The sequence below is a fragment of the Bufo gargarizans genome, chromosome 6, assembly GCF_014858855.1.
Source record: "Bufo gargarizans isolate SCDJY-AF-19 chromosome 6, ASM1485885v1, whole genome shotgun sequence".
In the NCBI taxonomy this organism is placed as follows: Eukaryota; Metazoa; Chordata; class Amphibia; order Anura; family Bufonidae; genus Bufo; species Bufo gargarizans.
This window is the reverse complement of record NC_058085.1, coordinates 200,736,921-200,755,411: the sequence shown is the minus strand read 5'-3', so window position 1 is coordinate 200,755,411 and position 18,491 is coordinate 200,736,921. Positions and strand designations below refer to the sequence as shown.

The 18,491-nt window shown below is 42.4% G+C and overlaps 1 protein-coding gene across 3 annotated transcripts in view; it reads right to left on the bottom strand.

Annotated features, from left to right (window-relative positions):
• The window catches only part of KCNMA1 (potassium calcium-activated channel subfamily M alpha 1), a 731,805-nt gene that overhangs the window by 504,787 nt on the left and 208,527 nt on the right, over window positions 1-18,491 (bottom strand). For all 3 annotated transcript variants that reach the window (XM_044299035.1, XM_044299036.1, XM_044299034.1), the window contains exon 3: window positions 8,108-8,169. In XM_044299035.1, coding sequence (XP_044154970.1) covers window positions 8,108-8,169 — 62 coding nt within the window. The remainder of the gene's footprint in view (window positions 1-8,107; window positions 8,170-18,491) is intronic.

Sequence of the window (18,491 nt, the reverse complement as noted above, 5' to 3'; positions counted from 1 at the left end):
ATATATGGATGACAACCGATGTAGTCAGCCTGTATCCGTCCATTCCCCACCGAATAGCACTAATAGCGTTAGAGTATCATTTACACCGCTGCAGTGGGCATGGTGACATTTTGATTGATTATGTATTAAAAATAACTGAATTTTTGCTCACACATAATTATTTTAGTTTTGACAATAAATTTTATTTGCAAATTCAGGGTGTGAGTATGGGAGCAAAATTTTCCCCGTCACTTGCAAACGTCACCATGGCGTACTGGGAGGAGCGCTATATCTATGATACTGATAATCCCTTTGGAGAATGTATAGAGTGGTATGGCAGATACATCGATGACCTGTTGTTTATTTGGTCTGCCGATGTGTCTGCCATACCCTCCTTTCTAGACTATTTGAATAGTAACCCATATGGATTGCGATTTGTTGGAGCTCATGATGTTTACAAAATGAACTTCTTGTATGTGACTTTGATTGGTACTCCAGGCCAGGTAATATGCACTCAGACTTATCGCAAACCCATATCGGGAAATACAGTACTAAGAGCCAATAGTCATCATCCACTCCATACAATAAAGGCTATTCCAGTGGGTGAGATGATCAGAGCCAGGCGTAACTGTAGCAAAGACTCAGATTTTTGTGAAGAGATACAAATAATCATTGATAGATTAAAGGAGAGAGGATACCCATTATGGATGACCCAAAGGGCAAAAAATATATCGGAAAGAAAAAAACGGCAGGATTTATTGTTTGGAACCCCCTTGACTCATAAAAAATCTAATAGAAAATAAATGGATAAGAAAAAATATAGTGAAAATAGGGAGGAAAAAGAAAATGAGACCAAACCGTGTTATAAAGATAAATCCTCTAATATTCCAACACTTGTGCTTACTTTTAGCAATCAATTTCCTTTGATAGAGAAAGCGGTTTCCAGATGTATCCCCATCCTGTTTGAGGATCCACAGTTATATAAAATACTGAAGGGAGGGCACAGTCTGGTATCCAAAAGACCCATGTCACTGGCTGCCTCTCTGTCTCCATCTCTTTTCAGCCAAAAATCGGAGGGACAATCGCGGACATGTTGGTTGCGATACACAGGCTTCACACGATGTGGCAATTCCCCATGTAAAGCTTGCAATTATGTAACCCCAAAAAAATATTTTCAAGATTCTGATAGCACTAATAAATATCCGATTAAAACTTACATTAATTGCAACACATCGGGAATTGTCTACATCATTGAATGCAAAGATTGCCAGTTAATATATGTAGGATGTTCAACCAGAAAGTTCAAAGTAAGGTTACTGGAACATATCAATTATATAATAAATCCTGCATATGTAAACATCTCAAGTGCAGCAAAACACTTTATCATGGTCCATCATTCACAGCTTATGCCATAGAACGAGTGTTTTCGCCCACAAGATGTGGAGACTTAAAAAAACTTGTAAACCAAAGAGAAGCCTTCTGGATTCTAAAACTGAATTCCAGAAGTCCTGCAGAATTAAACTTGAGAAACGAACTCATGTATATTTATTAATAGCTATTAATAACTACACCATGTTGCACCTTTAAGAAAACCAAAAAATGTATTGTATAGCCTGAATGAAAAGAATTAGACTGCAGCCAGCAAGTATTGAGGGGTGTTCAGATGGAGCGTTTTTTTCTGCTGCTCACTTACAATCGTGTTTATCTACTTATTTATATATTTATTATCAATGCTCTGTTACTGCTCATTTTTTGCTGGGTCTAATGTCACAAAATGTCTGTTCATAGTGGCTCATGTCAGATTTTAAACTTGTTTTGTGCATTTAAATTTCTGCTAGCACTTTTGATTGCAACACCTGGGATGGTTTGCACCGCCCAGCTAGTTTAAGGGGGGGGAGGTATTTTTTATGTTCACTCCTATATATATACTTCGTCAGAAATTTATTGTGAAGGTCATGATTAAGAACCACCTGGTTCGAAACGCGTAGACCGTATTGGGGCTGGTACTTTGAGAATTTTTTTACCGCTGTACACTTGGTTTGTGGAATAAACATCGTTAAGCATGAAAAATCGAGGTGCTGGATATCTTCTTTTCAAGTCAAATAGCCCTTACACAGCCTGGAGGTGTGTTTGGGGTCATTGTCCAGTTGAAAAATAAATGATGGTCCAACTAAACGCAAACCGGATGGAATAGCATGCCGCTGCAAGATGCTGTGGTAGCCATGCTGGTTCAGTATGCCTTCAATTTTGAAGAAATCCCCAACAGTGTCACCAGCAAAGCACCCCCACACCATCACACCTCCTTCTCCATGCTTCACAGTGGGAACCTTTTCTGCGTCGCACAAAGACACAGTGGTTGGAACCAAAGATCTCAAATTTGGACTCATCAGACCAAAGCACAGATTTCCACTGGTCTAATGTCCATTCCTTGTGTTCTTTAGCCCAAACAAGTTTTTTCTGCTTGTTGCCTGTCCTTAGCAGTGGTTTCCTAGCAGATATTCTACCATGAAGGCCTGATTCACACAGTCTCCTCTTAACAGTTGTTCTAGAGATGTGTCTGCTGCTAAAACTCTGTGTGGCATTGACCTGGTCTCTAATCTGAGCTGCTGTTAACCTGCGATTTCTGAGGCTGGTGACTTGGATGAACTTATCCTCCGCAGCAGAGGTGACTCTTGGTCTTCCTTTCCTGGGGCAGTCCGCATGTGAGCCAGTTTCTTTGTAGCGCTTGATGGTTTTTGTGACTGCACTTGGGGACACTTTCAAAGTTTTCCCAATTTTTTGGACTGACTGACCTTCATTTCTTAAAGTAATGATGGCCACTCGTTTTTCTTTACTTAGCTGCTTTTTTCTTGCCATAATACAAATTCTAACAGTCTATTCAGTAGGACTAACAGCTGTGTATCCACCTGACTTCTCCACAACGCAACTCATGGTCCCAACCCCATTTATAAGGCAAGAAATCCCACTTATTAAACCTGACAGGGCACACCTGTGAAATGAAAACCATTTCAGGTGACTACCTCTTGAAGCTCATCAAGAGAATGCCAAGAGTGTGCAAAGCAGTAATCAAAGCAAAAGGTAGCTACTTTGAAGAACCTAGAATATGACATATTTTCAGTTGTTTCACACTTTTTTGTTATGTATATAATTCCACATGTGTTAATTCATAGTTTTGATGCCTTCCGTGTGAGTCTACAATTTTCATAGTCATGAAAATAAAGAAAACTCTTTGAATGAGAAGGTGTGTCCAAACTTTTGGTCTGTACTGTATCAATGGACAGTACAGAGCTCCATCTGATGAGATTTTCACACATAGGACTTGCCAAGTTCACACATTTCCATGGGTAAGTTACAGAACTCATGACAAGGGTGCATTCATCGGGGGAGATTTATCACAACTGGTGTAAAGGAAAACTGGAGTTGCCCATAGCAACCACCTTTCAGGTTCCACATTACATTTTTGAGAGCTCCTTTGGAAAATGAAAGGTGAAATCTGATTGGTTGCTATGGGCAATTAAGCCAGTTTTCCTTTACACGAGTTTAGATCTTTCTCCCCCATTATGTCTAGAAGAAGGGATTATCTACAGAGGGTACAGGAGTTGCAGTCACCACTGGGCCATAAGGCTTGAGAGTGTCAGACAGAATAAAAGCTCTCTGTGCTGCATGTGAAATCAAAAGCATACAAAGGTACAGCATGGACCTGTACACCTGTAAGAGCACTATGCAAAACTGTATAGGTGTGCTTAAGCTCTTACATGGTGTGCATGACACTTACATGACAGTAAAGTAGCATCAAAAACAACCTGTATCCAGCGCATACTTTTTTACCACACTTGGATTTTATTATAAACTAGCAAGGGTATATTTCATCTATTTCATTTAATGTTTCTGTGTGTCGTTAAAAGATATTAACACTATACCCCATAACAGTAACCTCTACAGCACTCCGCCCCCGTAACAGTGAACTCCACAGTCACCCACCCCTTAACACTGAGCCCCCCACACTGCCCCGTCACATTAAAATGGACCTCCACAGCAGCCCATCCCCTTAACTTTGACCTCCACAGTACCCCACTTCCTTAACAGTGGCCTCACAGTACCCTGCTGCCTTATCAGTGACCTCCACAGCAGTTGCCCCTTTAATAGTGGCCCCTGCCCCATTAACAGTGACCTCCACAGAACCCGCCCCTTTAACAGAGACCTCCACAGTGCCGGCCCCTTTAACAGTGACCTCCACAGTGCCCGCCCCTTTAAGAGTGACCACCACAGCGCCCGCCCCTTTAACAGTGACCTCCACAGCGCAGCCCCTTTAACAGTGACCTCCACAGCGCCACCCCTTTAACAGTGACCTTGATAATGCTTACCCCTTTAACAGTGACTTTCACAGTGCCGTCCTCTTTAACAGTGACCTCCACATTGCCTGCCCTTTAACAGTGACCTCCACAGTGCCTGCCCCTTTAAAATAGGACCTCCACAGTGCCTGCCCTTTTAACAGTGTCCTCCACAGTGCCTGCCTGTTTAACAGTGACCTCCACAGTGCCTGCCCCTTTAACAGTGACCTCCACAGCGCCCGCTCCTTTAACAGTAACCTTCACAGTACCTGCCCCTTTTACAGTGTCCTGCACAGTACCTGCCTGTTTAACAGTGACCTCCACAGTTCCTGCCCCTTTAACAGTGACCTCCACAATGTCCTGCACCTTTAACAGTGACCTCCACATTGCCCGCCCCTTTACCAGTAATCTTGACAGTGCCTGCACCTTTAACAGTGACCTCCACAGTTCCTGCCCCTTTATGAGTGACCTCCACAGTGCCTGCCCCTTTAACAGTGACCTGCACAGTTCCCTCCCCTTTGACAGTGGCCTCCACAGTGTCCGCCCATTTAACAGTGACCTCCACAGCGCCCTACACCTTTAACAGTGACCTCCTTAGTGACCGCCCCTTTAACAGTGACCTCCACAGTTCCTGCCCCTTTACCAGTGACCTCCACAGTTCCCGCCCCATTAACAGTGACTTACACAGCGTCAGCCCCTTTAACAGTGACCTCCACAGCGCCCTGCCCCTTTAATGCTAGGGCTACACGATGACATGTGTCGTGCGACATTTTGTCTCAACACCTTTTATAATGATAGGCTATGGTGTCGCACTGCGACATGTGACATGCTGCAACTGTGACACGACAGTCGCAAAAAATCCATCCAATATGCATGCATGTAGCAGCGTACCTGTGCCCTATGTGTCGTGCGACTTATTGTCATCCTGTAGCCCTAGCCTAAAACTGACCTACAGCAGTGAAGAAAAATGGCTGGGTTGTTATGGAAACCTGGCGTAAAACGTATGGCAGTTGGGATTTGAAGAGAAAGACATATATTGGCTAATGCAGGAATTTTTTTGAGACTATCTCAGGAACAGTACGTCCTAGAGAGCTGAGACCCGGTATAAAAACTTCCCGGACACCTGATGTACCTGTGTGCGAAATTTGGTGAAGATCGGTTCAGTCATTTGGTCACGCATAAAGAACAGACAGACAGAAACAATTTTTTTTATATATAAAGAGATAAAGTAAACACATAAGTATTCAGAAAAGTGACCATAAAAATGGTATGTTATATTAGTACAGATAACACGTTTCAGGGCTTTGCCCCTTCTTCAGATACAGGACAGGATAGTCCTGTATCTGAAGTAGGGGGCAAAACCCCAAAACGCGTAATCTGGACTTTTAATATCACATACCATTTTTATGGTCACTTTTCACACATCCGTATTTTTCTTCAGTGTACTATCCATTTGATAACGGATAGCATACTGACCTACACAAATCAATGATGCCAAACACACACTTTTTATTTTATTGGATTTATATGCCTGATCCGAGAAACTTACTGCTGGTCCACACAGAAGTGAGCATTCATTTTCACGAACCCAACTTTTACAGATTAAAAAAAAAACAATACTGTTGTGGAAATTAGCTGTACTGAGCACACCACTTTCCTGGAGCTGCGGCAGTTTTCATTTAAAGGGGTTGTCCAGTTAATATTTTCTAACTTATTTGTTTGCAGATAAGGATATTATACAGTTTTGTAATATACCGGACTGCATACTGTATTTAAAATTCTGCTCACATACCTAGTTTTATGGTATAACCCACATATTAATCTATGGGCAAACTGAATAGACTAAACATGGTGTCAGTCATGTGACCCCTAGTATTTGGTTATCACTGTCCAGGGATCAGGTAATTACAGAGGAGCAGAACCTCCAGCAGCATCCCATCATGTCTGTCAGTGCCTGTGCAGCTCTTCCATCATTCTTGCTGTCTACTATGCGGACTGTTTTTATTTAGCAATTAACTTTATTGACAATATGAGAACTTCACCTAGGGGCAGTTATGTGTTTTACAAGCTTACAGGGACAGGTAGCTGCAAGTAAATACACACACAGCAAATCAATTGTTACATGGACCATAATAATAATAATCCCACCATTATTTCTATTCATTAGACCATGGATGCATTACACAGGACTCTGGACTATGCCATTCTACTGTGCAGACAGGGGCTTCTGCACTGGTATAAGAAAGGCAGCAGAATTTTAAATACAAATTTATTAGAAAACTAGATGATTTCTGATTGCATAAACAAATAAAATCACACAAACATAAACGAAAATCCCTTTAAAATGAAAGCGTTGCTGACCTCCGCCATGCATGTATCATTTTAAGGATGGCGCCCACTCGCATGTGCAACAGGTGCCATAACAGCCAGGTTTCTGCTCTTTCAAACAATAGTGACCCACAGCGGATGTATGTGATCGCATAAATCTAACACCTTAGATGCCATGGTGAAATTTGGTTCACTGAAATATTTTTGGTCATGAGACCGTACTATATTCAAAACGTATCACTGCCTAAATGTACGGTTAAAAGGAATACTTTATTAGAAATGAATTAAAATCACTAGGCTCATATGCTCTTACTAGGACTAGGCAGAAAAGGAAAGGCGCCAGAATGGATCTGTGTATGATGGTATCCACAGTCCCACTGGCCCTTTACATGGTCAGAGCAGTAGGAAAAGGCCACCCTTTTTCCTATAGTGTGCAAGGATGGCCACTGCTGCAGGATTGCAGGATAGTTGTAACCATGGAAACGAGCAGTGTAGAATGTAATGGAAAAATGTATCAAGCCAGCAAAGGAAGCAATATGGACAATCACAATTAATTAGTAGGTGACTTGTATTAACTTTCATTAGATGGTAAATCCAATCCCTTTAAAGAAAAATCATCACTAGAATTTCAATTCAATTTCAAATTCAATCAGCCTGATCAGATGATCATAACCAAAGCAACCTTAATAAAAGGGTGGCCCATCTGTTAGATAGGGTCCCACCACCTGAAGTGAAGAAAAGCACAGTATGCATGCACAGCGTACTTTCCATTAAATGCTATGGGAGTTCCGAAAATAGCCGGACAAGCGTGTTCAGCTACACTCAGAAGTCCGATAGTGGTGAATGGAGAGCAAGCACTGTCACCTCTTCATTCACTGCTATGGGACTGCCAGAAATAGCCAGGTGACCGTGCATATGTAGCTGCTGTCTGTTGGCTTCAGGGGGGATCACTTCTGCAAACAGGAACAGTTCCTAGAGGTGGGAACCGCACCTATTTGAAATTGATAGCATATCATATAGCATATCATATGTCATCTCCCAGATGTGAATACCCCTTTAAAGCTCCAGTCCGGTTTACAGCAACTAGACACAGCGTGAAAAGGTGAGCACAGAAAAGAATACTGATAAGTAAGCAATTATAATGCCAAAGTCACTTCAATCTGTTCCTTCGTGAAGAAGGGAAATGTCACATTAACATTTACAGGAAGAGTATTGTGGGGATTCTTTTGTGACATGAGTTGGAGAAGGCACCACGTATATCAGGTATGCAATATAATGTATATTTGTTCTAAAGGGTCAAAATAATTTTAAAAAATTTGAATAAAATATTTGCACTGAGCCTCATCAGTGCACTGTAGTCCACTGCAGATATATTTAAAATCTAAACTAATGGAGTTTGTGGCAATGAATACCCAGATATGGGTGCCACATGTGTACAATAACCATATTCTTTAAGCGTGTATACTCACTTGGATGAGTCGATGAAATATATCACCAGGGCCCCAATGCTCAAGGCAAAGACAGTCACCACCTGTGCAAAAGAAACAGCAGAGTTAGTATTCAATGGACCTAAACAAAGTAATGTGAAACATACATTTGCATAGTTAATAATAATAACAATATTCCGCAGCGCTTTACAAGTTCATAGGGTTCATAAACAAAACAAAAATAACTGGATAATATGCAACTGAAACACTAGGAGTCAGGGCCCTGCTCGCAAGAGCTTACAATCTATAAGGAATTGGGGGTGACACATAAGGTAGTTGTTTGTGATCTGCTTTGGGTTTGGGACTAATAGAGGATCGAGTTTAGGCCAGAGGAGTTGGTGGGGGGAGGTTTAGTCGGGGAATAGTCAGTTTAGGTAGCTTGATAAGCCTGCCTGAAAAGATGTGTTTTTAAAGCACGTTTGAAGGTGGAGAAGTTGTGGATTGACCTAGTATTCCAGGGCAGAGTATTCCAGAGAGTAGGTGCAGCTTGAGAAAAGTCTTGAAGACGGGAGTGAGAGGTACGAATTATGGAGGTTATTAATCTTAGGTCGCTAACAGAATGGAGAGCATGAGTCGGGTGGTAGATGGAGATGAGGAAGGAGATGTATGGAGGTGCAGCACTGTGGAGAGCTTTGTGAGTGAGGGTGAGAAGTTTGAACTGTATTATGTGGTGGATGGGCAACCAATGAAGTGACTGGCACAGGCTAGTAGCATCAGTGTTGCGGTTGGATGGATAGATGAGCCTGGCTGCAGCATTTAGAACAGACTGAAGGGGGGAAGGTTTAGTGAGAGGGACACCGATTAGTAATGCATTGCAGTAGTCAAGACGAGAATGAATCAAGACAACAACAAGAGTTTTTGCCATTTCCACCATAAGAAAAGGGCGTATTCTGGCGATATTCTTGAGGTGCAGACGACAAGAGCGTGTAAGTGATTGAATATGGGGAACAAAGGAGAGATTGGAGTCAAATGTGGCCCCAAAACAGCGGGCATGTTGCACAGGAGTTATGATAGTGCTGCAGACCGAAATTGAGATATCAAGTTTAGGTGAGTTAGTAGATGGGGGAAAGACAAGAAGTTCAGTTTTTGAGAGGTTCAGTTTTAGATACAGAGAAGACATGATGTTAGAGACAGCTGCCAGACAATGACTGGTGTTTTGGAGTAAAGCAGGGGTGATGTCAGGGGACGAAGTGTATAGTTGGGTGTCATCAGCATAGAGATGGTATCGAAAGCCAAATCTACTGATAGTCTGCCCGATGGGGGCTGTATAGAGGAAGAAGAGTAGAGTACCTAGTACTGAGCCCTGAGTAACTCCAACATCAAGAGAAAGAGGAGAAGAAGAAGAGCCAGCAAATGATACACTAAAGGAGTGGCCAGAAAGATAGGAAGAGAACCAAGATAGAGCAGTGTCGGTCTACTCACACTGTATGCCGCCACGCTCGTCCGTCAAACCCAGGCAGGCACAGTGAGTGAAGGCCGCTCTCCTGATGCCGGCTTCCTCACTGTGACGTAGTTGGCGCAGGCGCAGTGAGGAATCCGGCACCAGGAGCGCATCATTCACTCACTGCGCCTGCGCCGAAGACAGAAGTGAACGGCGCAGGCGCGAGAATTCGTCCGATGGCTGAGATGGAGGCAGGCATTCAAGACGAGATGGGCGGGCTTGACGGACGAGCGGGGCGGCATACAGTGTGAGTAGACCAAGCTTCTAGGTGCAGAAAAGATGCCCCCATAGCACCTAGAGGCACATTTGCATAGGAATAAAAGTTAGTTTTTTTATGAAACGGCTCCACACAAAGGTCTGAGAATTGCATGGTTATGGAGATCAGACACTAGCAGATCGCTAGTGTCTGAAAGCTAATTCGTTCAAAATGAGGTGGTAGAAACCCTTTAAAGTAATGATGGCCACTCGTTTTTCTTTACTTAGCTGCTTTTTTCTTGCCATAATACAAATTCTAACAGTCTATTCAGTAGGACTATCAGCTGTGTGTCCACCTGACTTCTCCACAACACAACTGATGTTCCCAACCCCATTTATAAGGCAAGAAATCCCACTTATTAAACCTGACAGGGCACACCTGTGAAGTGAAAACCATTTCGGGTGACTACCTCTTATAGCTCAACAAGAGAATGCCAAGAGTGTGCAAAGCAGTAATCAAAGCAAAAGGTGGCTACTTTGAAGAACCTAGAATATTACATATTTTCAGTTGTTTCACATTTTTTTGTTATGTATATAATTCCACATGTGTTAATTCATAGTTTTGATGCCTTTAGTGTGAATCTACAATTTTCATAGTCATAAAAAATAAAGAAAACTCTTTGAATGAGAAGGTGTGTCCAAACTTTTGGTCTGTACTGTATAAATATATATATATATGGAACTAGACTAGGGAACAAAATATAAGGAAGACAATACATAATACCTCTTTACAGAACCCAAATAATATAGACATATTTAGTATGTATAGATCATTGCAACTGTAACTGTAATAAACTATAACAGCTTGTAACATGTATAACATTGTTCACGATGTACTGGTGTATGATGCAAAAGCATATCATAAAAACATTGACTGCGTTTCTCCCAAAATAAAAAATTCTAATAAATGCTAATGCATATATTTCAAATATTAAATATATACAGCTACATCAAGCTAAAAATAAAAGTTAGGAACATTAGTAAGCAAAGAAGCAATATTCATAAATTGACATATGAACACACAAAATGATATGCATTCATATGTAAATCATGCATATTATACTTTAATTAGGCTTTTAAAGTGCTGTGGGATGGGAGGAGAGCACCAGTCGAAGGTAAAGGGAAGGCACAAAGGGTACTAGATGCGGTCAGAAAGTGTAGTGTTTTATTTTCTGACATCAGAAAGGTGCAACATACTTGATAGGTGAAATTTAAGGCAGAAAACAATATGTGGCTACAGACTCCTTATAAAACTGGCACTGCATATATGTTATTTGTGCCACATAAGCCAAATGCCAACAGTGGCGTCTCTAGCTTTCAAATTTTGGGGGGGGGGGGGGGGCACACTGGGGGCCAGGACAAAAGTAGGGGGGCAGCTATAACAACGATACATTTACACAAGTATGCTTAGAAATGCTGCGATACTTTACCCAATACCTAAAACCGCAATAGGGAAGAAAAACCCCAATCACTCAGATTTCAACATGTCCTAGCTGCCTGGGGATCTGTGGATGACACTTATGGAGGGGGATCTGTGGATGACACATACCGTTTATAGCATCTTATGCTATGTGTCATCCACAGATCCACCCCATATCAGTGTCATATCGGGATCCCTCTCCCTATAAGGCCCCATTCACACATCCGAAAATTTGCGTAACAGAATTGCGGACCCATTCATTTCTATAGGGTAGCACGACGTTCCCGAAAAAAAAATGCGGACCCGCACATTGCCACTGTTACGGACGTTTGAATGGAGCCTAACAGTGTCATCCACAGAGTGGCACAGATCCCCCCCCCCCCATAACCGTGTCATCTACAGATCCCCCTCCCTATAACAGTGTCATCTACAGATTCCCCCCCCCCCCGTAACAGTGTCATGACATCCAAAGACCCCCGATCCCCCTCCCTATAACACTATAAGAGTATCATCTATAGATCCCTCCCGCCCTATAACAGTGTAATGACTCATGACATCCACAGACCACAGATCACCCTCCCACCGCTCACATTTGAACATGATTTCTCTAAATGGTAAAGTAAACACTGTAATCATCCAGGCTGCACTGACAGTAACTTTAAAGGGGTTCTGAACTTTCATTTAACTGAGATGATCTATACTCTGGATAGATCATCAGCTTCTGATCAGTGGGGGTCAGACACCCGGTACCCCCGCCGATCAGCTGTTTAAAAAGGCACCGACGCTCGAGCAGCACCGCGGCCTTCTCACTGTTTACCGCCGGCCCACTGACTGACATCACGACTAGTATCAACTAGCCTGAGCGCGGCTAAGCTCTGTTCACTTGAATGGAGCTTAGCCACTCCTACGCTAGTTGATACTAGTCGTGATGTCAGTGGGCTGGCAGTAAACAGTGAGAAGGCTGCGGCGCTGCTGGAGCGCCGGTGCCTTCTTAAGCAGCTGATCGGCGGGGGTCCCGGGTGTCTGACCCCGCCGATCAGAAGCTGATGATCTATCCAGAGTATAGATCATCAATTAAATTAAAGTGCAGAACCCCTTTAACTTTTAAATCAGGAAGATTCTGGGGCAGCCGCCAGCCAGCTCTCCTCTCAGACTCAGTCAGAGTCAGATCTAATCTCTCTAGTTAGAATAGAAAGAGACTTAGTCAGTCCACTCAGTCACTACTTGTAAGTTGTACCTTATTATTATTAAGTTAACCTGCTACACACCCTCACCACTAGGTCAGGCTCAGTCCAGTCTGTTCGGTATCGGTAGGGTAGGGCCACGCCACGCCACACACTGTCTGTTCTCTAGTCTGGGCCTGGCTGGCTTAAAGGGCTTCTGTCACCCCACTAAAGTCATATATTTTTTTATTTTGCCAACTTAAATTCCTTATAATGCGATATATCAATATATAATGCATTCAAAATCTGGCGCCTGCGCCGTACCGGTCTTCAGTCGGTGCAGGCGCACTGAGAGGAGGACGCTCGCTTGGCCGCTCCTTCCTCAGTGCACCTGCGCCGGGTGTAAATGTGATGTCATCGGCGCAGGCGCATTGAGGAAGGAGCGGCCGAGCGAGCGTCCGCCTCTCAGTGCGCCTGCGCCGACTGAAGACCGGTACGGCGCAGGCACCAGATTTTGAACGCAGACAGGGCCAGCCAGAGGACGAGCGCGTTCGCTGGCCCTGTCAATCAACATGAGGAGGGGGCATCTTTATGAAAGGAGGATGCGGCTGCTATGAGCAAGTAGCCGCCCTACTTGCTGGTAGAGAGCTCATTTACATATTATAAAAGTCTGTTTTTTTTAAGAAACTGCCCAACCAAAATGAGTAAGAGCATTATATATTGATAAATCGCATTATAAGGAATTTAAGTTGCCCAAAAAAAAAAAATGACTTTAGTGGGGTGACAGAAGCCCTTTAAGCAGCTGCTGCCAGTAGTTTAATGAATCAGAATCAGCTAGTCTCGACTAGCGGCACGCTGATTTATTCACAGCACTGCCACTGAGTCTGACTCAACTTGTCAGGTCCTGGGGCCGGGGGCGGAGCTGGGGGCGGGGTCAGGGCGGAGCGGTGGGTGGAGACTAGAGAGTGAGACCGCAACGGCACCAAGTCCGAGACTCAGTCAGATCGTCAGATGTGAAGAAGATGTCCGGTAGGGCTGCCTAGTGCCTACACAGTGCACAGCAGCGCAGTATAGACCATCCACCACCAAAATGAATGGGGGACATTTTAGTTGGGGGGCACATGGGGGGACACAGCTTGATGTAGGGGGGGCCGTGGCCCCCTCTGACCCCCCCTGGCGACGCCACTGAATGCCAAGCACTGAAATATTCACTGGATCAGGGAAAATCTTTGCATCCTTTTGAGCCCTCACCCAATCAATACAATGAAAAAGACCAATTCTTCTCAAAATGGTAAGATACTACTATGGAAACACAGTGAGGGTCATGTACTAACACTCTACGGCAGTTTTTTAGCATAAGAAAATGGCAACGTTTAATGCAAGCACAATTTTACGACATAATCTGCTACTTTTTAGGCTTTTCCAACACTCTTGGTACTTTCCAAAAAGTGGCCAGGGTCTGGGCAGGAGGAGACAAGGAGCAGGTGGGAGCTCCATGTCTTTCTCCAAGCATTATTTTGGAAGTCATATAAAAATGATGCCTCTTTCTCTGGGATTTTGAGGAAGTGCATATAATGAAACAGTATATATGACATGTGAAAAGCACTTTTCAAAGTCATCCAGACAGCACATGGTATAATATGCCTTATAGGGAAACAAATAAAAAGTAACAATTACCACGGCCTTCTCAAGATCCAGAGGGTAAGTCCTTTATTCTATTACACCCTTCCATCCCAGATGTCATTTATTATTAAGGGATTTCTTTCAGCGGGTGACTTGGAAATGCAATCAATGCATGGAGATGTGTATCAGTCAGATAAATGGTATCTTTAGTCTTATCACAGTCTACCATCTGTAGGACAATGGTTCTAAGGGAAGGAGGACGCATCTCCATAATCTAAAGGATTATCAAGAACACAAATAAAACCACATATAGTGTTTCTAACCCCTAGAATGCAGACAGAACTAACTGGATGTATACTGTCCATAGCAATTGAACTAGTGCAGAACTATTTAGTGCCCACATCTAAGCATTACACATTGTGATTCAGATTTATAATTTTCGTTTGTTTAATAGTTTTGTAATGTTTAATCACATCTATTTAAAGACTAAATCTTCAAAAGATAATTCACATTTTGACAATAAACAGGTACCATTCAAATGTTTATGTGTGCTAATAAACACAGTTAGTAACTCATGAAATTTTATAGACATTTCCAGTACTGTGTTTCATCAATGACAGCCTTCATGAAGCTGTTGTTGAGATGGAACACTCTGACTAATACACAAATGTATCTGTACTGCTGTCTGCACAACACAGAACTGCAAAATACGGATACCTTCCATGTGCATTCCAAAATTTTCTTACTGCCATCATCAGAATTCTTGCATTGCGGACAAAAATAGGTCATGTTCTATAATTTGTCGAACGGACATACAGATATCGACAGCACATGGACAACTTTCATATGAAGTCCATATAGAGCACCAGAAATGCCAACTGGAGTAAATCCAGGCTATTCAATTAAAATACTGATTATATCAGGTAAATATTAACACTCCCATTAACAACTCCTGGGCCCCAGTGCAAAGACTACACCATAAGGGGACTCACATATAGGGCTGTTTACTATCTGACCTAATAGACCCTCTTATAGAATAGAGTAATTATTATATCATATCCTGGAAGTAAAACAAATGTGCTGTACTGCAAACCCATCTTACAGCAAGTAGAACACAGTAAAGCTGTAATTGTGTTGTAATTAAAGATTTTACATTTTTCCGTGTGTAAAATAAAGACACAAGAATGTCTACTATAGTTTTCACAATTATGACTGGACCCCTATGCCAGGGACAGTGGTGTCACTAAAATAGTGTCAATAGTGTTAGTGACACTGTCATTAAGGTCTATGTTGCTAGTGGCTTTTGGCTCCCTGGCATAGGGGTGCAGTCATAATTGTGGCATGTCGAGTCACAATGAAATAAACATTGAACAGGGGGCCCTGAATATGGACTGGTCTGTCTTCCCAAAGCTCCAGTGTTCTTAAGAGGCTCAGGCTACCATTGTGCAAACAGAAAACTTTCTTCACTCTGTAGGGGACCTGTGGAGAGCGCATGCTCCTCATCATCCTGGTCCTGAGCCACTGTGAGCCACCATCACTGAGCTTTGGAAGTCTGGGACCTCCAGTTTCCTGCTGCATCTGCTCCAGGAACCTTGCTGCCTATGTGCAATTAGATACTAGTAACTGAAGGCAGGTCCTAAGTAAGAGTAGATGTTTAGGCGGATCAAGACACAACAGATTTTAACCAATTTCTAGTATAAGTTATCTGGATGTGGTTTTGAAAATAATATCAACATAGTACAAAATATCAGCACGAAAAAATAGTCATAGCAAGTTTTTTGAAGTGCATCCGCAGTGCCATTTGCAGTAAAATGTGCATGTAACACTGGTAGATTTTGCTAAGTAATCACTGCAAACTTGTGGTGAAACACATCATAGGAATTTTTTAACCAAGTGCACTGGCCCAAGCAGAACTTTTTCACCAGGGCACAAGCTTTTAGCTAAACAACAGTTTTTACCTAATGTATCACCATAATCATTCATTTATATTCCATTGTAACTGCTAGTAAGTCTTGTGGGCAGTAGTTTCTATTGAAAGAGGTGGAAACTTGCAGGATAACAGGCTGAACTGGATGGACAGATGTCTTTATTCAGCCTTATAAACAGGGATAGTGCACACACTGTAATCTGAAGTAGAAGGGTTCCATAGGAGACACTGCAGTTTGAATTAATTGCAGTGTAGAGCACAGAGCTATCTAATTTAATGGTTTCCACAGTGATTATTAGAAAAACAATTCTATTGGGCCCTGATTCCCAAATTGGGGTGAATAACCTGTCTCGTTCTACCGCTGCGTCCTCCTGTAGGTGTCCAAGTAGCGACAATGACAGTCACATGGGAGCAGGTATTGCAAGAGGTCAGGGATGTGGCCATGAGACTGGTGAGGGTGATATAATTGACGACCAGACAGTAGTGGATAATGATGTATCCGATCGCATGTGGCAGCCAGATGAAGAAGGGGCTTCATCAAAATCATCAGGGTGTGAGGGTGGCAGCTTGCCATGGCCATGAGTCAGTAGGGTGGCAGCAGTGTGAGATCTGAAGCCAAACCTGCCTAGGGTAGACCGTCTGCTACTCAGGAGCCTACCTGTCAGGAAACAACTAGCGGTGCAATGCTTCATAGAGGCAGCAACAGGCAGTCAGCACGGATTGGTGGGGGTTAAATGCCATACTCGCTGACCAGACAGTATTACTCCCCTGTGTAACATTGACGTTAGCCAGTGGCAGCTCATGAATGACGCATGCTGTTTGCTCAGACACCTTGAGGAGGCCAGTTTATTTGTCAGTCGCCAGGACTACGGATTTGATCATGGTTTGGAAGCCAAAAGTCATGGGGCCAGCACTTGAATCAGTGACTAACAGAATAGCTTATCTATCAATCAATGTGGACACCCACAAACAGTGAAATGAGACAGCTCTTTCACACTATAGTAGAATCAGTGACTAACAGAATAGATTGTCTATCAATCAATGTGGACACCCACAAACAGTAAATGAGACAGCTCTTTCACACTATAGTAGAATCAGTGACTAACAGAATAGATTATCTATCAATCAATGTGGACACCCACAAACAGTGAAATGAGACAGCTCTTTCACACTATAGTAGAATCAGTGACTAACAGAATAGGTTATCTATCAATCAATGTAGACACCCACAAACAGTGAAATGAGACAGCTCTTTCACACTATAGTAGAATCAGTGACTAACAGAATAGATTATCTATCAATCAATGTGGACACCCACAAACAGTGAAATGAGACAGCTCTTTCCCACTATAGTAGAATCAGTGGCTAAAAGAATAGATTATCTATCAATCAATGTGGACACCCACAAACAGTGAAATGAGACAGCTCTTTCACACTATAGTAGAATCAGTGACTAACAGAATAGATTATCTATCAATCAATGTGGACACCCACAAACAGTGAAATGAGACAGCTCTTTCACACTATAGTAGAATCAGTGACTAACAGAATAGGTTATCTATCAATCAATGTGGACACCCACAAACAGTGAAATGAGACAGCTCTTTCACACTATAGTAGAATCAGTGGCTAAAGGAATAGCTTGTCTATCAATCAATGTGGACACCCACAAACAGTAAATGAGACAGCTCTTTCACACTATAGTAGAATCAGTGACTAACAGAATAGATTATCTATCAATCAATGTGGACACCCACAAACAGTGAAATGAGACAGCTCTTTCCCACTATAGTAGAATCAGTGACTAACAGAATAGGTTATCTATCAATCAATGTGGACACCCACAAACAGTGAAATGAGACAGCTCTTTCACACTATAGTAGAATCAGTGACTAACAGAATAGATTATCTATCAATCAATGTGGACACCCACAAACAGTGAAATGAGACAGCTCTTTCCCACTATAGTAGAATCAGTGACTAACAGAATAGGTTATCTATCAATCAATGTGGACACCCACAAACAGTGAAATGAGACAGCTCTTTCACACTATAGTAGAATCAGTGACTAACAGAATAGATTATCTATCAATCAATGTGGACACCCACAAACAGTGAAATGAGACAGCTCTTTCCCACTATAGTAGAATCAGTGACTAACAGAATAGATTGTCTATCAATCAATGTGGACACCCACAAACAGTGAAATGAGACAGCTCTTTCACACTATAGTAGAATCAGTGACTAACAGAATAGGTTATCTATCAATCAATGTGGACACCCACAAACAGTGAAATGAGACAGCTCTTTCACACTATAGTAGAATCAGTGACTAACAGAATAGGTTATCTATCAATCAATGTGGACACCCACAAACAGTGAAATGAGACAGCTCTTTCACACTATAGTAGAATCAGTGACTAACAGAATAGCTTATCTATCAATCAATGTGGACACCCACAAACAGTGAAATGAGACAGCTCTTTCACACTATAGTAGAATCAGTGACTAACAGAATAGATTGTCTATCAATCAAT